Raw genomic sequence first — 23689 nt, forward strand, 5'->3', positions numbered from 1 at the left:
TATTGTGAACTATAAATATATTTTACTTTTGAGCGAAATTCATATTTTTGACATACCTCGTATAGAATTGAAAAACAATTGATATCTTATGATTGCATCTTAGTTTTTTGACTATTCAGACATTTTTATAAAGAATAACTTTTTTCGCAAAATTAATAATAACGGAGTTATCTTAAATAAAAATGATGTTGGGTATCCGTAATTTGAGGAAAATTTTCAATTTTTTTTCAATTTGAAGAGTGCAAATGTATATTATAACATAATTTTTAATTACAAACAACTTTTCTTAATAATAATTTTCCATATTGTGCAATATAAAGGCACTTTACTCTTGAGGCGAAATTCATATTTTTGGACAAACCTCGTATATTGTTGATAAAATTTGATACCTGATGATTGCATCTTAGGTTTTAGACAATGCAGAGCACTTTATGAAGAATAACATTTTTTCATAAAATTGATATTAAAAAAGTTTCCCATATGGTTCCAAGTTACGCAGACACCCTGTAGAACTACCTGCACCTGAATTTTTATGCAATTTGAGATTGTCAGGTAAAAGTACTATCAGTTAACAAATAATGATAAAAAATGCGATTTTCGGAAAATTGACTATTTTTAAAAAGCTGTATCTTAGAACAAACTTGATGGATTTGGATTTTAATTTATGAATGCTCGTTTGAAAGATATGTTAAAACCCTTTCGTTTGCCGGTTGCTTTATTTTTTCCTCCTTTAATTAAATTTTGGATTTTGCACATTGGAAAGTGCAAGAAACCTAACACAAGATCGAAAAGCATGGAGGCTACAATGCCAAACTCAACTCCACCAGCCTTACATCTAAAGGTAGACAGGCTTAGGACTAAGTAAAAAGTAAGTAATTAAATTTTGATAATTAATTGAAAGTCACAAAATTTTGTAATTTTTCTTTTCGTCAAATTATTTCATAAAAAAGTTGACATTTACAAGAAAAATGAGACATGGTACGCTAAAATCGGTCCACTGGGTTCGGGGATATAACTCTTCGAATATAGGGTAAAAAGGGCTATTTTTAACCCTTTCGAGGGGCGTATCTCAGGCCCAGGGTCACCCAGAGGGCTAACAAATAGCTATAAGCTAATTATAATATAAAGTCTGCAAAAAAATTTAAATACCTATGGTATTCCAAAAATATTTGTATACAATCAATAAAAAAATTAACTAATTGATGGATTCGACCGTTACTTGATGGAAGTTCATTTTATCTCACAATAAAACACTGAAAACTTTTGTTTTCTATACTTCCACAAAATTTATTATTTACAACTATGTGACTACAGCTGTTTCGGCAGAGTGCCTTTCTCAAGTGATATAATTTACAATGTGTTTGCCTTTCTAAGTCTCTAACTGAAGAGGTTGAGGAGTGGGGAGCTGTTTGTCTCGAGTTGGCCATTCAGAATTATATCTGTATTTTTCAGTTTATTAATTTCCATAGATTCTAAAAAAGATAGCTTAAGGCCTTTATTTTGGATATGCAGAATTTGAAACTCTTCATTGAAATAATGATTATGATCTAGAAGGTGAAGTGCGTATGTAGAAGTGTCTGTTTTTCTATTGTTGAAAGCCCTTTTGTGTTCTGCTATCCGTTTGTCAAAAGTTCTGCCAGTTTGACCGATATACGTTTTCGGACAGTCACCACAAGTTAGTTTGTAGACACCACTCTGTAGTTGCTTTCTCTTTCGCCTTTTATTGTTCTTAATATATCAACTTAAGCAAATATACATAACTTGTAACTGTAACATAACTGTAATATGCATAACTTGTGGTGACTGTCCGAAAACGTACATCGGTCAAACTGGCAGAACTTTTGACAAACGGACAGCAGAACACAAAAGGGCTTTCAACAATAGAAAAGAGACACTTCTACATACGCACTTCACCTTCTAGATCATAATCATTCTTTCAATGAAGAGTTTCAAATTCTGCATATCCAAAATAAAGGCCTTAAGCTATCTTTTTTAGAATCTATGGAAATTAATAAACTGAAAAATACAGATATAATTCTGAATGACCAACTCGAGACAAACAGCTCCCCACTCCTCAATCTCTTCAGTTAGAGACTTAAAAAGGCAAACACATTGTAAATTATATCACTTGAGAAAGGCACTCTGCCGAAACAGCTGTAGTCACATAGTTATAAATAATAAATTTTGTGGAAGTATAGGAAACAAAAGTTTTCAGTGTTTTATTGTGAGAAAAAAAATTAACACCTATAACACGAGTTCTACTGTAACAAGCAAACAATTTTCCATGGCCAATAATTTTTACAAGCAATAAAAATGATCGCTATAGCGAATAAAATTGCTCAGAATTCGATACGGCAATGAAAGTGACTAACAACAATGTAACGTTAACTGCCAAAAGTATATTAATAAAAACGAAGCAAAACAAAGACAATAAAACAAAAACAACAGCAAATATTTTACCGCAAACATTATTAGTCCATTCTTTCACGGTTTTTGCTGTAAATTTTAAAGAACCGCTTGGATTGACATGAAATTTGGCATACGCATAGCAAACATGTCATAGAAAAAAAGTGATATGGTGCAGATGTGTGCTTTTGCCCTGGGGGTGAGTGTCGCCCCATCTCGGGGGTGAAAAAATATATGTTCAAGATAAGTTCCGAAATGGATATATAAACTGACTAATTTTAAGCAACTTTTGTTCTATAGAGTTTCTTCACCAAATCAATACTTTTCGAGTTATTTGCAAGTGAATATGTTCATTTTTCAACAAAATAACCACGTTTTTAGACGGTTTTTCGCAAATAACTCAAAACGTAAGCATTTTGTCGAAAAAAATATTCTTAAAAAAATTATAGCCTATAAAAAAGTGAAAAAAATGGTGTATATATTAGGTCCCTATAGCTAGCAAAAGCAGAGTTATAGCTAATGAAAAATAGGTTCATATTCGAAAAATTACAAATAGAATAATTCAATGTGAAATATCCAAATAATGAAGCATTCTTGGAGAAAACACATTACAACTTTTTTAAAGTGTTTAAAAAAATCTTTATTTTTGTTTTCATAAAAAAAATTTCTAGCATCAAATGTAAGCAAGTTACGCTCAAAATAAAGTTGGTCCCTTTTGTTTTGGCAAGAAAAATCAGGAAGATCACCCCCCAATTAGCAACTTAAATGAAATTAATCGTTACCGCTTCACAAGTTACTTTACTTATGTTGTGTTTATATGATCTGTAAGTTTCATCGATTCAAAGTGCTTATTTTTGAAAAAAAAAAATTGGTTTTAAAGTAAAATTTTTAAAAATTTTAATTTTGAAAAAAATGCTTTTTTTTCAAAATAACTTAAAAATTGTTAGAGATACCAAAAGTATTAAACAATAAAAAAGTCAGCTTTAATTTTCTGAATATTTTATATTTTTTTGTTTTTCTGTGAGACAAAAATTGGCCAAGATTCGGTGTTTCTAAATTTGCATACACTCATAAGTGACTCGTTCAAGCCCTTTTAACTACAGCTCTTTCAAAAATAGGGAGTTTGAATCGATGAAACTTACAGACCGTATGATCAATACATACGCGAGTAAAAAACTTGTGAAGTGATAACAATTAAGTTCATTTGAAATGCTAATTAGGGGGTGATTTTCCCGATTTCTTACCAAAAAAAAGGGACCAACTTAATTTTGAGCGTAACTTGTTTACTTTTGATGCTAAAAATTTTTTTAAAAAACAAAAATAAGCATTTTTTTAAACACTTTAAAAAAGTTAAAATGAGTTTTCCACAAAAAAGTGCTTCGTTTTTTGGTTATGGCACGTTAAAATATACAATTTGGAATTTGACGAATATGAACCTATTTTTCATTATCTATAACTCTGCTTCTACTAGGTATAGCAACCTAATATATACACCATGTTTTTCACTTTTTTACGTGCTATATTTCTGATGAGAATTTTTTTTCGACCAAATAATTACTTTTGAGTAATTTGCGACAAACCGTCTGAAAACGTGGTTATTTTGTAGAAAAATTAACAAATTCACTCGCAAATAACTCGAAAAGTATTAACTTAGTGAAAAAACTTTATAGAACAAAAGTTGCTTAGAATTAGTCATTTTATCCATTTCCGGACTTATTTCGAACCCCCAAAAGGGGGTGAAACTCACCCCTAGGGCAAAAGCACACATCGGCACAATATCAATTTTTTCTTTGACTTGTTAGCTATGTGTTTGCCAAATGTCATGTCAATCCAAGCGGTTCTTTAAAATTTAGAGGTTTTGCAATATTTTACCGTTAAAGAACGTACTATAATACTTGATGCTTACAGTAATTAATTTATATGAGAAAAATAAATACAAATGCAAGAAAACTGGATTGAATAAAAATGATTTTTTTAACAATTTTATAACATTTAGGGCCGGTTGTTCGAACGCTAATCAAGAAGTTGATTATAATCAATCATTTATTGTAATCAATTTTCTTGATGGGAATCAAATCGCGACATGAAAAATACATGTAAAACACCAATCAGTTATTGATTGTAGGTAAAACAGTAATTAAAATATAGCCGGAGCTCTTAAATTATTAAAAATTGCTTATTATTATTATTGATTTGTAAGTAAAAACAAGAAATTAATATCAGAAAGAGTTTAATTATGTTTTATTTTAAATTAAAACTAAAATAATAAAATAAATCAGTCAACATAACCTCAAAATGCGACATCTGTCAGAAGTACGCTTAATCAAATAATATTACAAATTACAATTACAATTATATTATAATTGTAATTAAATATTTGATAATGATCAGTTTTGATTAGCGTTCGAACAACCGGCCCTAAGGGCCGGTTGTTCGAACGTTAATCAACATTGATCACTATCAAATATTTAATTACTGTCACAACTGTCAATGTCAACTTTGGTTGGGTGGCTGAAAACATAGTTAATTTTAATTATGAGATTAGTTAGTCAATTAACATAACAATTATTAACATAATTGATTAACTAATTTCATAACTGTCATCAATAATTATGTTTTCGGCAACCCAACCAAAGTTGACATTGACAGTTGTGACAGTAATTAAGTATTTGATAGTGATCAATGTTAATTAGCGTTCGAACAACCGGCCCTTAGTTTACGAGTGAACATTTCACTACCAAAAATTTTAACAATAATTATTCAAAAATTTTAACAATAATAATTATTCAAGCTTTCAAAAATCATTTTGAATAATTATTGTTAAAATTTTTGGTAGTGAAATGTTCATTCTAAATGTGTGTAACTAATAAAATTGTTAAAAAAATAATTGTTCAATCCAGTTTTCTTACTTTTGTATTTATTTTTCTTATAAAGTAATCACTTCAAGTGTTATACATTTTTGAAATCAGTACAAAGAGGAGAATCCAAATCTAAAATAAAAAAAGGGGGTAGTAATTTAAAAAAAATTAAGGAATGATACGGAGGGTGAGAGGGTGCCTTTCCCGTCAAGCTTAAATATGGCATAATGTCTCCCCCCTCAAGTATCTATTATTTGACGTGTCTGCGTTTTTTCTAAAAATCAGTGGTTCAAAAGTTATTTAAGGCGGATAGTTTTATCTGAAGAGCACTGTATACTAAAATTTGGTAAAAATCCGGGGGCTCCCTCCCCTACCAAAGTAGTCGAAAACGAAAAATATTGCTCATTATTATATGTTATTCTAAAATTTTATCATAGAAATTAATAAAAAAATTAATACCTATAACACGAGTTCTGTGACAACAAGCAGAACATTTTCCATGGCCAATAATTTTTACAAGCAATAAAAATGATCGCCATAGAGAATAAAATTGCTCATAATTCGATACGGCAATGAAAGTGACTAACAACAATGTAACGTTAACTGCCAAAAGTCTATTAATAACAACGAAGCAAAACAAAGACAATAAAACAAAAACAACAGCTAATATTTTTTTATCGCAAACATTATCCCAAAGATTACAAAAACGCGCCTTACCTCATCATTATTGCTCCTCTTGTAAGAATAGATCGCCTGGACCACCAAGAGTTCATTGGCCATGATTTTCTCCAGATTCCATTAAAAAACAAACACTGAAATTAAAAGAAACAAAACACTAGTTAAATTAAACTACCGTCGATATTTAGAACACTAGGAATTGACGAGAATAAGCACGTTATTGGTGCGAATATTAGTTTAAGATTATGGTCATGATTTGGGTGAAAAATAATTTTTGAATACTGTCACATTCTTGGCAAGCCCGTAGGTTGAATTCTAAATTTGGATTTGAGCCAAAAATATAACGCATTATGTTTGTCTTGAATCAATGTGGCACATTTCGATTTTTGGAGCTCGCGGCACTGAGATGAGAGATTCGTCCGGCGAGGATTTATATATTTTTTCTAATGAGAAAACTAAACGCTTGTTAGCGCGTTAGTGGACAGTTGAACTTTACTAAATATACCTCTGGATAGAAAAATTACTTCTTCTTTAGTGCCGTCTCACAGTGGTTCCAAATGCCGAAAACGTGGTCATGACATGAACCTTTAAAAGCGTACCTATATTGTTTATACATTTTGGAATTACTTTCGTTCTTAATGGTTTTTGGCATCGCTGATTACGAATCTGGCATTATTTTTTCTGAAAAACAAAATGGCGGATCCAACATGGCGGAAAGAAATTGAAAATATCAATCAAAAAGGAAAATTTTTTGTCAAATTTGGTAGGTTAAGGTCGCTGATTACAAATCGAACTTTACTTTTTTTTTTTAAACAAAATGGCGGATCCAATATGGACGAAAGAATTTCGAAAATTTTATTTTCGCCGCATTTTTGTTTAAAATTTTATATTATAAGGGACTTTTGAAACTGCTGATTACCAATAAATTTTCTTTATGAAGTACAATATTCAGAACCTATTACTTATGTACAACTGCCCATACGTACTCAACAATCGCCAGAAACATGTAATATGCGTCATTTCCCACTTTTGTATTCAAACAACTGCCAGCAATGCATAGGCAGTTATAGGCAGCTAAACCAAGGTGATTCTGTATCTCCTTACTATATATTTTAAGATTAATAAACATTAGTTGCAGAATTATGCAGAATTTTGTACTTTTTGAATGCATCTTTACAAAATGTTAATTATTTCAAGTATATTTTCACTATTTATGCATTAACAAATTTAAGGCATTTATTGTTATTAAATGTTAATTTAAGTTACACCTTACATTCCTACATACTTAAAAAAGAAGAATCTGCTTTACAGCGATAAAATTGATAAACTACAAAACGTTTTACAGCGTTTTCAATATACGCGTTCTTTTTCACTTTCTCTGCCGACCAAAATAACCCCGGACATGGCCCACTTGTTCCTGAGTTGTGAACCAGAATACATCCAGTCTGATCCTTATACCTGCGTATTAGGACTCTACGATAGTATGAGAAAACAACTGTAAACATAAAAATCCCTAAATAGGGACTCCTTTTTTCGCCTCATGACCATGTTTTCAGCATTTGGAACCACTGTGCGTCTCTAATGGAGGTTGGCGGTGACTTCTGCAAATTCATTTCTACCTGTACTCTTCTTTCTTTCTTTTACAAAAAAGCTGTGAATTCCGAAAGAACGTTTATGTTTGTTTCATCGACTTCGAGAAGGCATTCGACCGAGTACAGCAAGATATACTTTTCAATTGCTTACAGGCAGCAGGACTCGACTACTACGATATAAGACTGCTAAAATACTTATGTTACAATCAAGTAGCATCTATCCAAGTTGGAGATAGTCGTACTAAAAAACTACCCATCAAACGTGGAGTGCGATAGGGTTGTGTTTTGTCACCCAGTCTCTTAAATCTGTACTCTGAAGAAATCTTTAGGGAGACTGGACGACAGACAAGAGGGAATAAGACTGGGCGGAGAAGTAATCAACAATATCAGATACGCTGACGACACAGCCATTCTTGCAGAAAATTTAGAAGATCTCCAGCCATTAGTAAATCTAGTTAGTGAAGCAAGTTATCGGAGAGGCCTAAAAATCAATATTTCAAAGACAAAGTGGATGGCAGTTGAAAAGATAAATGTCGATGAAGGTGTGCTTTCTCTTGATGTAGAGGAGATGGAATGGGCAAACCATTTTAAATACCTTGGCAGTTGGTTAAATGTAAATTGCGACTGTAATGAAGAGATAATAACCAGGATTGAAATATCACGTAAGGCTTTTATGACCTGAAAACCAGTTTTATGTAACCGACGCCTGTCGATGAATATTCGCAAGAAAGTCCTAAAATGTTACGTGGGGTCTTGAATGGTTGTGAGACATGGGCGTTAAAAATCACAATGCTAAATAAATTAGAAGCATTCGAATTGTGGTGCTTTCGACGAATCCTAAAGATATCGTGGGTTTCGCACACTTTCAATGAAGATGTTCTGCAAATGATGAATTCAGAACGTCTGCTCATAAACATCATAAAGTGGAGAAAAACAGAATACTTCGGCCATATAATTAGAGGACCTAAATACCACCTACTTCGCCTTATAATACAAGGAAAAGTGGAGGGAAAAAGATGGATTGGTCGAAAGAAACTTTCATGGTTGCGTAATATTAGACAATGGTGTGGTTCCACGGTAGAAGAATTATTTCGCGCAGCAGCCGATAGAGACAGGTTTCAGAAACCAGCCGGACGCGGTACCTGAAGAAGAAAGAGCTCTTCTTAATTTTTTTAATCTGTGTGTCCTTTGTAATCTGTTTATAACATTCTACGCCGTCTTCTGATTTCCAGTCTCCATTTATCTCCGTCGCTCCAAAGGTTTTCTTCAACTCTCCTCTCCCTTAAGTCGTTATCGATTCCTTTTCTCCAACTTAATCTCAGTATACCTTGCTTTCTTCTTCTATGCGGTTTTCAGTTCAATACTTTCTTTGGTATTCTGTGTCCATCCATTATTTGGACAATAAAGGTTTGGAAAAAAGGCTGTCCACAATATGTCTGCAACGAACTCTGCAATTCTTCGGTCACGTGGTTCGCAGGGGTGACGACAGTTTAGAGAGATTAATTGTTTCTGGAAACGTTCCGGGGAGAAGATCAAGAGGACGATCACCAACTAGATGGTCCGATCAAATTAAGAATTCAGCTGGAAACTCATTCTGCGAAGCTCTTAGAGCAGCTGAAGATAGGGACCAATGGAAAAAAATTGTTAGGAATATTGGAAGATCTCACGATCCTCAGTAATGGAGATAGCCTAATAAAATAAAAAAAGTCAAAATGTAAATTCGTACAGGTTAAAACAAATTTTATATCAAAGTTTAGGTGGGTAAAAAAGATATATTCAAGAAAGTATCCAAATCATACAAGGGGATCATTGTTTAAATAATTAAAAAGGGGTCAATTTTGCAAAAAAAATACTTTTTTAACTGCCGAGGTCATTCACTTATTAATGAAGATCTATGGGCTTTTTTTCTACAAAGTTGAAGGGTAAATCTTTCACATAAGACTTACTAAATTAAATTTGACCCCCTATTTATTTAAATGATTGTATATAAAACTTTAAAAACAAATTTGCAAAAAATTATTTTAAGCGTTTTAAATAAGCACTATAAAATATCTTATTTTACAGACTAAGTTGCTCTATGTTACCAGTATTAAGCAAAAAAAAAATTGGTCGAAAAATATTTAATATTTTTTGAGATATTGAATTTGTTTATTAAATATTACTATATTTTCAATTGCAAAAACGCGGTTGTTGTCAAAGAAATATTGACCTGCTTAAGGTCTCATTATTTTTATTTTTATGTATATTTTCGATAAAAATACTTGCAAACTTTCCTATAAAATACTTGCAAAAATCATCCGAAATAGATTGCAAAAGGAGGTAAATAAGATCATTGGAGAATACCAAGGAGGTTTTAGACCAGGAAGATCAACAACAGATCAAATATGTTTATTAAAACTAATACAGAACAACAGCTACGAACAAAATTTGGGACTACACATGTTGTTCATTGACTTTAAACAGGCTTACGACTCAGTGGACCGAGATATGCTATATGAAGCAATGAGATCCTTGGGTATTTCAGGAAAGCTGGTTAAATTAGTGAGAATGACGCTCAACAATACAAAAAACAGGATAACACTGGAAGGAAATTTTTCAAAACAATTCACAGTGAATAAAGGACTGAAACAGGGTGACCCTCTATCTACAGACTTATTTAACTTGGTACTAGAACACATAGTAAGAAGGATAAAAATTAATACAAGCGGTACCATATTTAACAACAGACAGCAGTTTATAGCTTACGCTGATGATCTAGTCATCCTAACAAGAACAAAGGAACATCTCCAAAAAATATTCCAAAAGTTCGAAGCGGAAGCAAAAAGGTATGGATTAAGAATCAACCAAGGAAAAACACAATACATGGTAATGAAAGGAGATATAAATAAAGAGGATAACTATATAAAAATGAAAGGAGAAGGAGATGAATATAAATTTAAGGAAGTAGCAGAATTCGAATACCTGGGAGTGACTGTAACCAGTACTGGAAGGGAAGAAAAAGAAATAGATAAAAGATTATTGAAGGGAAGTCGAGTTGTGGGTGCCTTAAACACGATATTAAAAGCAAAAAATGTATCAATAAACGCGAAAATCAGAATGTATGAAACGATAATACGGCCCACAGTGTTGTATGCGAGCGAAACGTGGGTAATGAATCAACAAGAGGAGAAGAAGATACAGATATGGGAAAGGAAGATCCTGAGAAAAATTTTTGGAGGTATACAGATAGCGGAGAAAACCTGGAGGAGACGAACAAATGAAGAAGTAATGAGGATGTATGGGAGACCAAAAATAACGACAAAAATACGAGCCCAAAGAGTTAGATGGCTGGGACATATTACTCGAATGCCAGAAACTAGAAACGTCAAACGAATATTGAATGACAGAGCATTGGGAAAAAGGAGACGAGGTCGACCAAGGAAGAGATGGTTAGAGGCTGCAGAGAGGGATTTGGAAGAAATCGGGGTGAAGGACTGGAGAAAGAGTGCAGAGGACCGAACAGAATGGAGAAATATTATCCAGAATTTAGAAGCCGTAGGCCTATAAGGCCTGTTAGCGCTGTTATATATATATATATATATATATATATATATATATATATATATTTCGATAAATGTATTGATAAGTTCAAATTTCAATTAAACTCCCCCCTAAAATGGCATTTGAAAATTATTCAAATTTGTTTATAATTTGTTTTTTTAATAACGTCGCGGGGATTAAGTATTTTGAAATACCGTTTCAATAATTGGGTTCCTGGGAATTTTTTACCAAAAAAACAAAAATTTTTTGTCGTTTTTTTTTCTTCTTTTTTTTTTCTTGGGAGTTATATTACTACGGGCCCTTTTAGGGTTAAATTTTATTAAGAATGTCGAATCTCTGAGTTGTAGATTCTAGACCTCAAAATATTAAGATTGCTCAAAAATCCCTTAAATAAAATGTGGCTACTTACTGATAGACTAAGAGCCGCTATAGGTGAAAATTCTTAATCATTTTAGGCACGACGGGACCCTATAACTTAAATAGTAGAACCTAAAAGAAAACATTTGAGCACTGTGCCGTCACTTTTCAGTGGCACATGCGTCTACAGTGGCACATCAAACTTTCCACTTATGGACGGGATACATAATTTAAAAAATACCCTCCCTCATTACCAGAATTTAATTTTTTTCATTTTTTTAAGTTTTATGTGATTAAGACATAAGATTCATCGTAATTTTAACCCACCACCCCCTTCTCCCTGCCCCCACCATCAAAAACTTTATTTTTCGATTTTATTTTTTTTGGTGGGATGCAATCAATTTTAAAATTTGAAAAAATTTACACGCATAGTTAAGGCTTTTATAAAACACGTCTATTTTTTATAGACCTGTAGATTGAGTGTACATAACCTCAAAAAAATTTAAAAATTTTTTTTTTGAAAAAAAGTATATAACTTTTTTTTGAGGATAGCTGCAGATCTAATTTTTCCTTAGTCTTGTGTATTTTATCAAACACTATATTTCTAATTTTTTTCAGATTTTTCTGTAACGTTAGTCACCTTCAAAAATCCAAAAAACTGTTTTTTAAGGGGGTTTTGGGGGGTTTGAACGTGTTTTTCTGATTTTTAAATATTCTAAAGAACTCAGTTACTTCAAGTTACATATAACCTATAAAAACAAAATTGATTTGATATATTATGAAGTCTATAAAATAGGGAAAATCCCCCAAAACCCCCCAAAAAACAGTTTTTCGGATTTTTGAAGGTGGGGAGACTTACGGAAAAATCTGAAAAAAATTAAAAATATAGTGTTTGATAAAACACACAAGATTAAGAAAAAAATTAGACCTGCAGCTATTCCTCAAAAAAAGTTATACGCTTTTTGGGAAAAAAAATCTCTTAATTTTTTGAGGTTATGTACACTCTACCTATGGGTCTATAAAAAATAGGCATGTTTTATAAAAGCCTCAACTATGTGTGTGAATTTTTTGAAATTTTAAAATTGATTGCATCCCACCAAAAAAAATAAAAACGAAAAATGAAGTTTTTGATGGTGGGGGCAGGGGGAAGGGGGTGGTGGGTTAAAATCACGATGAATCCGATGTGTTAATCACATAGAACTTAAAAAAATAAAAAAAATTTAATTCTGGTAGTAAGTTCTGTTAACTTATAATTTATTTATCCCGTCCATAAGTGGAAAGTTTGATGCGCCACTGTCGACGCATGTGCCACTGAAAAGTGACGGCACAGTGTTCAAACGTTTTCTTTTAGGTTCTACTATTTAAGTTATAGGGTCCCATCGTGCCTAAAATGATTAAGAAATTTCACCTATAGCGGCTCTTAGTCTATGAGTTACAGGGTGTTTTATTTAAAAATTTAAAAATTATTTTTACCAAGTACTTTAAAACTATTTGACGTATCCTTATCATACTTGGCAGATAGTGTGGCTATTATACACCCTACTAAATTGTGATTAGTAAACGTTTCTAGCTAGTGCCAGAGGCGTACGACAGGGGATGGTGAATGATTGGCCCTTCCCAAATTCTACGCCACTGAGTGAATTACTATTTTAGCGAAATTTTTCGATTCTCCAATACTTTGTATGTAGATAACTTTATTGGTATCGATAAAGTCATCAGTTTGAGAGATATTGGAAGTTTAAAATGAATGAATGAATGAATCAAAATAACTATGCCGTTTCATTTTTAACGTCCAATATCTCGAAAACTATTGACTTAATCGTTATCAGTAAAGAGTATATTATTTACATAGGAAGTATTGGAGAATCGAAAAATTTCGCTAAAATAGTAATTCCCTCAGTGGCGTAGAATTTGGGAAGGGTCAACCATTAACTATCCCCCGTCGTACGCCTCTGGCACTAGCTAGAAACGTTTACTAATCACAATTTAGTAGGGTGTATAATAGCCACACTATCTGCCAAGTATGATAAGGATACGTCAAATAGTTTTAAAGTACTTGGTAAAAATAATTTTTAAATTTTTAAATAAAACACCCTGTAACTCAGTAAGTAGCCACATTTTATTTAAGTGATTTTTGACCAATCTTAATATTTTTAGGTCTAGAATCTACAACTTAGAGATTCTACATTCTTAATGAAACTTAACCCTAAAAGGGCCCGTAGTAATATAACTCCAAGAAAAAAAAAGAAGAGGAAAAAAAGACAAAAAAATTTGTTAATTAGTGAAAAATTCCCAGGATCCCAATTATCGAAACGGCATTTCAAAATGTTTAATCCCCGCGACGTTATTAAAAAAACAAATTATAAACAAATTTGAATAATTTTAAAATGCCATTTTAGGGGGAAGTTTAATTGAAATTTGAATTTATTAATACATTTATCGAAAATATACATAAAAATAAAAATAATAAGATTTATTACAGGTGAATATTTCTTTGGCAACAACCGCGTTTTTGCAATTGAAAATATAGTAACATTTATTAAACAAATTCAATATCTCAAAAAATATTAAATGTTTTTGGACCAAATTTTTTTTGATTGATACTGATAACATAGCGCAACTTATCCTGTAAAATAAGATATTTTATAGTACTAATTTTAAACGCTAAAAATAATTTTTTGCAAATTTGTTTTTAAAGTTTTATACATAATTATTTAAATAAATACGGGGTCAAATTTAATTTAGTAAGTCTTATGTGAAAGATTTACCCTTCAACTTTGCAGAAGACAATCCTATATACGTTCATTAGTAATTGAATGACCTCAGCAGTTAAAAAAGTATTTTTTTTGCAAAAATGACCCCTTTTTAATTATTTAAACAATGATCCCCTTGTATGATTTGGATACTAACATCTTAAAGAAAAATTATAGTGAAATTTGTGGACCCCTTTAAAAATTTTATGGGGGTTTTGTTCCCTTAAACCCCCCCCCCCCCAAACTATTGTGTACGTCTCAATTACATTATTATTGTGGTACCATTAGTTAAATTCAATATTCTTAAAACTTTTTGAAGTTATACTTCTTTAGGCGCGATTGAGAGTAAAATTTCATAATACTGCGCGCATGCGTACACAGACAGTATGGCGTTTAGTTGCTAAATCTTTCTAGTTATGTATAAATATATGTGCAAGAAAAGGTGTGAAAAGAATATATTAGTGTTTTTAGTCAATATATTTATTATAATTTTTGTGTCTTTAGATTTGTCTTCCTCAGGAGTAAGATGAGTATTATTAAAACATTTTATTGTATATTTATTCACCTTGTCTGTTTGTTACCGTGAATTGTCATTAGGTACGTCCGAACCGATACAGACACAGTCCTCGTAGCGTATTTGGTATAGCATTCGACCAAAGATCGAGAGGTCTTGAGTTCGAGTCCGAAGCAATCCTATACTTTTTTTATTTTTTTTTGAAAGCGGTAAGCACAAAATTAGTTTAGTGTTTAAAAAAATTAAAACAAACTGTTTAAAGTATATTTATTTTTAAGAAATCATATAATAGAAGTATAACTTCTTAGGTGCGTACAAAGTACACACACATTCTTTTTTTCCTCTTAGTATTTTTTCGATAAGGCAGTTTTTATCGAGTTGAGTCTTATTTTTAATATGTTTCCATAAAAATTTTATGGGGGTTTTGCTCTTTTAAACCCCCCAAATGTTTTTGTACGTTCCAATTAAAATATACTGCGGTACCATTAGTTAAACACAGTGTTTTTAAAACTTTTTTGCCTCTTTGTATTTTTTCGAGAAGGCATCTTTTATCGAGATGTGGCTTCTTTTTTAATGTGGTTCAAAATATACCTAAAAATGTAAATCATAAATAAATTTTCATATTATTACCATAATCATACTTAACCATTTACAAATATGTGGTGGATAGACTTTTCGAAAAAGTTCTAAGAGGCAAAAAAGTCTTAGAAACAATGTGTTTAACTAATGGTACTACAAAAATAATTTAATTGGAAAGTACACAAAAGTTTGGGGTGGTTTAAAGGAACAAAACCCCCATAAAAGATTTTATGGGGTGTCCAAATTTCACTATAATTTTTTCTTAACATGCTAGCCATAAGAATGCCACATGCCCATTTTCAATAAAAAATCTCTAATAGTTTTCGATATATTGGAAAAAATCGATTTTCATTTTGTAACTTCAAAGGGCTGTAACTTTTTTTATGTGCACATTTGAACTAAGGTAAGTTAGGTTCAGTCGAACTATTTTTGGTTCCAGAATATGCGATTAAATTTATGACCTGCATTTTTGTTTCACCCTGTATAATACTATACAGTGAGCACGTAAAGCTTGGAATAAATTCATTTTTTCGCAAATCAGCGATTTTGGAAAAAAATCCCGAAAGATGTCGATTTTAATTTTTAAATTACGATTTTTTTGCATATACATATATCCTACTAATGACGTTATCCATCTGGGCGTGACGACGTAATCGATCATTTTTTTATAAGAATAGGGATCGTGTGATAGCTCATTTGAAAGGTTATTCAATTATCTATTCAGCAATATAAACATTAACATCATTATTTATACAGGGTGTCCAAAAAATTTTTGTTAATTAAATTAATCGACACAAAAAGAAGAATGTATGAAATTTATTTAATTCTGTCAGAAAAAAAAATGTTTATTTGACAAATAAATATTGTGTTTCGCCTAAATTCAATTTTAAAGCTGCCACCCACCTGCCTCTTAACAGTTTGAACATTTAATTCAAGAGAAAAGCAATATGTATTTGTCAAATAAACATTTTTCTCTGTTTTCTGACTGCATTAAAATGCATTTTTAATTAAATAAATTACATACATTCTTCTTTTTGTGTCAATTAATTTAATTTAAAAAATATTTTTTTGACATTCTGTATAAATAATGATGTAACCTTTGATTGAATAACCTTTCAAATGAGCTAGCACACGGCTCCTACTCCCATTAAAAAAATTATTGATTACATCATCACTCACGAATGGATGACGTCACTAGGATGATAGTCTATGCCAAAATATCGTAATTCCAAAATAAAAATTCCAGGATTTTTTTTCCAAAATCTTATATTTATGAAAAAATGAATTTATTTCAACCTTTATGTGTCCACTGTATAATATAATATAGGTATTATTCCGAGAGATTGACTCAAATCAATATTTATTACATTACCGTATAATTAGTGTATATATATATATATATAATGTATATATATATATATAAATAGAGTCACACACTAAAAATATTCTTAAAAATTATCCATTTAAGAATTTTCAGAAAAGTAGAACAATACATTACTGAAACCCAATTTGGATTTAGGAATGACATGGGTGCATTCCTGCTATTTCGTTAGTTGCAATCTGTGCCGGCATGCGGAATATTACCTGGTTCATTCAGAGAGAAGAGCATGTGTTTCTCCTGATGAGGGGCTAAGAAGCCCCGAAACCGGTAGTGATTCTTGCTGTACTCTCTGATTGAACTAGAAATATAATGCGACTGCGGTTTTGGGTTGCAACGAAATTGAAAATGTTTATTCATTTTTAATTTATATTTTTACTCTATTTGGAGTACTAAGGGAACCATTCTCACTGGAAATTTACCGCCTGAGCAGATGGGATGTGAATTATAAATTGGAAAATTCTTTCATCTTCCTATAGTCTCAGAATCCGCATGGCTTGCATTTTTAGAAGCCTCGGATGGTGTAACCAGAGAAGGTTTTCCATTGTTTTTAATCTGGTAGGATTTAAAATGGTATTTCAAATATCCATTATATGTGCTATTAGATTGAAAACTTAAAATTTTTTTTAGAGATGAGTTAATATTTTTAAGCCTTTTTTGTCAATGTGTTTATCTTTAGGGACCGTTTAAGTATTACGTAACGCAGGTTGGGGGAGGGGGGGTCAAAAATTGCGTTACGCAATAGTTAAACTCCCATAATAGTGCGTTGTGGGGGGGGGGGTTAAACAACTGTATAAGACGGTTGTGTTGGACCTTATCGAACACCTTATTGTAATCAATAAAACAGACATAAAGTGGTTGGTTTACATCCATACATCTTTGCATGAGGATGTTAAATCCAAATAATGCCTCTTGTGGCATTTATTTTTAATATTTGGAATTTAATATTTAGAATGGTTGTTATCCTACCTATCTGAAAGAATACAAATAGTACGTGTTCAGGGTTTTCAATCGTTTGAAATTAGGATACCTTCAGGAGTGCCAAAAGGGTCACATCTTGGACCCCTTCTATTCAATATCTATGTTAATGATATTGCCTATTGTTTCCACTTTGCATTTTTCCTAATGTTTGCTGATGATTATAAAATTATATTTGAAAATCGAGAATGATGGTGACTATCAAAAATTACAATCTGACTTGGATCGGTTGAGCTATTGGTGTGATAGCAACGGAATGGAACTTAATGTTAAAAAGTGTCACTTAATGGTTTTTGGTCGACATAGAACTCCTACAAATCATATCTATACTATTAAGGATTGTCCTTTAGACTCTGTATCTCAGATAAAAGACCTAGGTGTGCTCCATTCCAGCTTATCCTACATCCCCCATATCTCATCTATTATCTCAAAATCACTTCAACTTTTGGGGTTTATCAAACGTTGTGCAAAAGACTTTCTAAACATCCCATCCATAAAAGTATTGTATTGTTCACTTGTGAGACCTCACCTAGATTACTGTTCATGTGTTTGGTCTCCACACTATAACACCCATATTCTAGCTATTGAGAGAGTTCAGCACAAGTTTTTATGATTTGTTGCATTTAAACAAAACCAGAGTGTTGATGAAATTAACTATTCTAATATAGAAAAGTCTCTCAACATAACATCTCTCCAAATCCGACGCATGCATAAGGATCTCACAATGTTTTATAATATACTACACTCCAATAATTTTGGTCCTCAATTATTGAAGAAAATTAGCCTCCATGTTCCCAGTAGACAAACGAGGCTAAATCAACCTTTTTACATTAGACCCCATCGCACTAACTACGGACACAACTCCTTCATGTCCAGAACACCTAGGTTTGCTAACCAATATTTGGAGGGTTTAGATTGTTATAGTTTTACAAATGAATTTAAAGTTCAGCTTAAAAACTGTATGTGATAACTCGATATACCCTATTCCACGAACATACCCCTGTTTTGGATTACTTCGACAACGAATATTTTACTGTGCAAAATAAGAAGTACGAAAGTAAATGGCGCTAATAACTATTCCAATAAACAACAATGTAATTTGCAATTTACTTTCGTTCTTCTTATTTTGCACAGTAAAATATTTGAAGGTTTTGGATTACTTCGACAACGAATATTTTACTGTGCAAAATAAGAAGAACGAAAGTAAATTGCAAATTACATTGTTGTTTATTGGAATAGTTATTAGCGCCATTTACTTTCGTACTTCTTATGTTGCACAGTAAAATATTCTTTGTCGAAGTAATCCAAAACAAGTGTATGTTCGTGGAATGGCCCATATCCTTGTGTTTTGTACATTTTTCGTTAATGTTTGTTATTTATTTAATTTTCCTCGTTTGTATGATTACAATTTTTAAATTTACTTTAGGTTAGGTTATAAATCTCCTGTGATTAATGTTTACACTGAATTTTAATTGGGTGATTGCCTGTTGATAAATAAAATAAATAAATAAATAATAATAAAATAAATATTTAAAATACCATTTTATATCCTACCAGATCAGAAACAATGCAAAACCTTCTCTGGTTACACCATCTGAGGATTCTAAAAATGCAAGCCATGCGGATTCTGAGTCTATAGGAAGATGAGGGAATTTTACAATTTATAATTCACATCCCATCTGCTCAGGCGCTAAATTTCCAGCGAGAACCTTCTTCTTCTTTAAGTTCCATCTTCTACTGAAGGTTGGAAATCATTATGGCACTGCAGATCCTGTTGCAGCAAGAACCTAGGGACACCTATCTGGCAGTGAAAATCAAATCAACCACGTCCTTGCAATTAAAGAGTTAGTAGAAAAAACACTGGACACAAGATCACACAGATGGCTGCATGCAGACAAGAACCTTGTTCTGGTGATAATAAACATAGGCGTAACCAGGGGGGAGTTTTGGGGGTTATAACCCCCCCCATTGGGATGGACTTTGAGCTCTATACGCTTAACACCATACCCCTCACAGACCTTCCAGTAGTTGTAACCCCCCTTTCCAGTAGTTGTAACCCCCCCTTAGGATCATCCTGGTTACGCCTATGATAATAAAAATGAGTGCGCTCATAATAAAAGAGATACCTTTCAAGTACCATTTCTATAGAGTAGAGAGTTTCACGTTAAGAATGGAACATTGCATAGAAAGTAGAAAGGGCAACATATTTATTTATTTATTTATTGACGGGATTACCCCATTAAAAGTTATACGATTAACAATAATAAGTTTACGAGCTAAATATGTACTAATAATACTTTAACAACATTATAATTAGATAAAAAATATTAGAATAAGAATAGGTAGGTACTTGTAACCTTAGAACTAACAAAAAAATTAAATAAATACTCTATTTAAATTATTTTTAAACATATTCAGAGATATATCAAAAATTTCAATGTGTTCATTTATAAGTCAATTATATTTCAATTCAAATCAATTTCATTTATAAGTTTACAGTAACGATCTATAGGTGAATTTTGGCCATAACTTGTGCGATGGAAAGGAATATAAAATGTTATAAAATCACCTCTTCGATTTCTAGTTTGTATATCAACATTAATGCACTGTAATATATCACAGCACTCTAAATTTCCATTTATTAAATTACACAAAAATACTAATCCTACTTGATTACGTCTATTTTCCAGTGCATTAAGTTTTAAACTGTTTTCTATTAATGAATAATCGTGATCTACAATAGTTTCACCTAATTTAAATGCACAGAACCTCAAAAATTTGTGTTGAATTTTTTCAACAGTCATATTATGAACTGCATGGTATGGAGACCATACTATAGAGCCATATTCAAGTTTAGATCGCACCAAAGAACAATAAACTCCTCTTACAGTGTCAACTGAAAAATTACTACAGTGTCTCAAAATAAATCCTAACATTTTTGAAGACTGAACTGTTACGTAATTAATGTGTTCAACAAAACTCAAACTTTCGTCAAAAATCACTCCTAAATCTTTAACTTTTGAAACATATTTCAGATCTTCATTATTTATTTTATATGAAGTATTGATCTTCTTATTACCTTTGAAAAAACTAATGTAACAGCATTTTGAGACATTTAGGTTGAGTTTGTTTACTGTACACCAATGTGTCAATCTATCCAGGTCTTCCTGGATATGGACATATTTCTTGTAGATGATAGGAGCACACCGAAGCTGCTTCTATTGTATCGAGAATGAATCGTATATCGCCAAACTAGTAGCGACACAACACATACCTGACAGTTTTGGCAACACTGATCTGCATTAAAATGTTCCGTTCTTATTGTGAAATTAAGTATAGTTAATATTTTTGAACTACATAAAACTTAACTAATAAACAATAATAATATACTTTTTAATGATATTTTATCCTCTATGGACCAATAATTTCACTATAAACAGTGAGTAACAGTTTATCATATTATCTTGATAAATAATATCAAAATTGTTTTGTTCAAATACCTGCTTAATTACACTGCACATATAAATGTTTAAACTTAACTCGTAAAACTCCCTTTTGAACTCACACTTTATGAAGATACAACATTGTGAATGTTTATATTATGAGCTGTATTTGATTATCAAATAAATATACATACATCAAAAATTAATGAGATAAAGAAAGAAAAGTACTTTACTTACCGTTTCTATAAACAAATTTTATCGCTGGGCGTTAAAATATCATAATCTATTGGCAGAACTATTTATTCCTTTTTATTTAGGTAAGTGATGAAATAGGCTCTCAATTAAAATTAAAATAAAAAACTTCCTTGTCCAAAATAGAACTGACAGATAACCTTAAAATAAAAGAAAACAAAACAGCCTTCATCAAACAAGAAGAAGCAAAGAAGAAGAAACCGCACTTAGACTTTTACCCAATATGTAACTAACGCTAAAATTTTAAAATAAAATGTAAAAAATAGGTTTAAAGTTGTTTATTAAAACGTATAATTCCTTCTGAAATATACTATGAAAAATTACCTTTATTACTGAAATTTGTCTTTTTGCAAACTATATAATATAGAAAAATAATAAATTGTTGTCAAAATTTGCCTAATTGAGGTTAGCTTTTGCTTTTATTTGTATTTATAACTTTATAAACATAACTTAAGCAAAAGAAGGTAAAATGACGGCCCCAATGGAACGAATTCAAGTACTAGATTCTATAGAAAAAGATATAATAACGTGCCTTCACAGTGCAGGTATATAAAAATAATGTATTCATTTCTAAAATAATTACTTTATCTCATTATTCTTTTTGCCATTATCCCTATGTGGGGTCGGTTTCCATAATTACATTTCTTCATAAGTTTCTATTTTTGGTCATATATCAACATCAATCCCCTTTACGACTTTACAGACATGTCTTGCCTAAGCCTCTCACCCAGGTCTTCGTCTCCTACTTCTTCCAGGAACCTGCAGTTCAGTAATTCTTTGTATTGGGTGATTAACATCTCGACGTTGAACATGGTCAAACTATCTTAACCTGTGCTCCCTCAATTAGTGTCACCTCTAGACTTTCCATAATATGCTCATTACTAATTTTATCCTTTTTTGTTATTCCACTCATCCATCTAAGCATTCTCATTTCTACCACATGCAATCATTGTTCCTTCTTTCTTTTTAACTGTCCAATATTCATTTCTGCACATTATAGCTGGTCTTTTGGCTGTTTTATAGAATTTTCCTTTCAACTTCATTGGATTTTTCTGTCACACAACACACCACTCGCTTCCTTCCACTTCATCCATCCAACCCTAATTCTATTACATGCATATCCATCTATTTTCTCATTACTCTGTAATACTGATCCTAGGTACTTAAAATTCTCACCTTCCACAATCATTTCATCATCCAGAGATATCACTTTATTTGTAGTAACTCAATCTGTTTAAATGAACAGTCCAAATAATCTGTCTTTGTCCTACTAAGTTTTAAACCTTTTACATCAAGAGTATGTCTCAACTATTCCAGTTTTTGTTCTAAGTCACCTTCGCTATTTCCCAACACCACATCATGAGCATATTGATTCTTTATTCCTGTAGTATTTTTTCATCAACTGCCTTATAATGAAAATTTCATCTGGTTGATCTGCCCTGCATAAAGTCAAATTGATTATCAGATAATTTAGTTTCTTCACTTATCCACCTATCAATTACTCTCTCCCATATTTTCATGGTGTAACTAAGTAGTTTTATCGCCCTGTAGTTTGTGCATTTTTGTATATCGATGGTGGAAAGGCAGGACCTCGTAACTGAAAAAATTGCATAAAATAAGTTATTTTGGTTTTTGCTTTAGAATAAGTAGAGGCATCTATTAACCAGCGGTTAAAGCTGGGAACATTTCCGGAAGGCTTTAAATTACAGAAAACAGTACTACTAAACATAATAAGATATGCCCTAAATGAAATATGTTTCAGTTTTTTGGTCTCCTGTAAAATCATCAACTTGCCACTTACGAGTTCCTGCTTTTACGCCGTCAATATGTATATGTAAAAAAAATTACTTTACCTATAATCTACATTTTAGGACAAGTATTTGTAGAGCTCGGTAAAGAAAAATCCAGTTTAAAACAAGCAGAAAACCACACACAGATGTTCCTCAAAACATTAAGCGCTGTAGAGAACAAACTAACCGACCAAATCAATTACTTAACCCAAGTGTCTACTGGACAGCCTCATGAAGGCTCTGGTTATGCCTCCCAGAAAGTGCTACAAATGGCTTGGCATAGACTGGAACACGCCAGATCCCGAGTGAACGAATTGGAAAGATACAAAATTAAACATATGCAAGGAAGAACTGCACAAAGAAGTATTACAGCCCCAGCTAATGTAACGTCTTCAGCTTCTGGTATAAGTGGGCAGAATATACCACCAGGTTCTGCCACATAGTGTTTAGTTTTAGTAATTGGTGTACATATTGTGAATGAAGATTTTTTTACTATCTTAGGTTAAGATTTTAATCCTATAAAATAAAATTTTTGGATGTGGAAAATATAAATTAAAGAACTTTTCTTTTA

The 23689-nt window shown here is 31.8% G+C and overlaps 2 protein-coding genes across 3 annotated transcripts in view; one reads left to right on the top strand and one right to left on the bottom strand.

The window, feature by feature from the left end:
• LOC114341642 (uncharacterized) overlaps positions 1-21500 on the bottom strand; it is a 49539-nt gene extending 28039 nt beyond the window's left edge. Inside the window, exons 1-2 of one of the 2 annotated variants that reach the window (XM_028292453.2) lie at positions 21314-21500; positions 5982-6076 (exon numbers count right to left, since the gene is read on the bottom strand). In XM_028292453.2, coding sequence (XP_028148254.1) covers positions 5982-6044 — 63 coding nt within the window. In that variant the 5' untranslated portion in view covers positions 6045-6076; positions 21314-21500. Of the gene's footprint in view, positions 1-5981; positions 6077-21133; positions 21280-21313 lie in introns of those variants that run through there. The other variant, XM_028292459.2, reaches the window with a different exon arrangement.
• A 126-nt stretch (positions 21501-21626) lies between these two features.
• Positions 21627-23689, top strand: LOC114341660 (mediator of RNA polymerase II transcription subunit 11). The gene is made up of 2 exons (XM_028292470.2): positions 21627-21873; positions 23200-23689. The coding sequence occupies exons 1-2, from the start codon at positions 21798-21800 to the stop codon at positions 23559-23561; spliced, it is 438 nt and encodes a 145-aa protein (XP_028148271.1). The 5' UTR covers positions 21627-21797; the 3' UTR covers positions 23562-23689.

The sequence above is a fragment of the Diabrotica virgifera genome, chromosome 8 (assembly GCF_917563875.1).
Source record: "Diabrotica virgifera virgifera chromosome 8, PGI_DIABVI_V3a".
Taxonomy (NCBI): domain Eukaryota; kingdom Metazoa; phylum Arthropoda; class Insecta; order Coleoptera; family Chrysomelidae; genus Diabrotica; species Diabrotica virgifera.

What these genes read in the sequence shown, in the direction of transcription:
- LOC114341660 (XM_028292470.2), top strand. Translation starts at nt 21,798, where the DNA reads ATGACGGCCCCAATGGAACGAATTCAAGTACTAGATTCTATAGAAAAA. An exon ending in AACGTGCCTTCACAGTGCAG is followed by an intron (nt 21,874 to 23,199) that starts GTATATAAAAAT and finishes TCTACATTTTAG; the next exon opens with GACAAGTATTTGTAGAGCTC.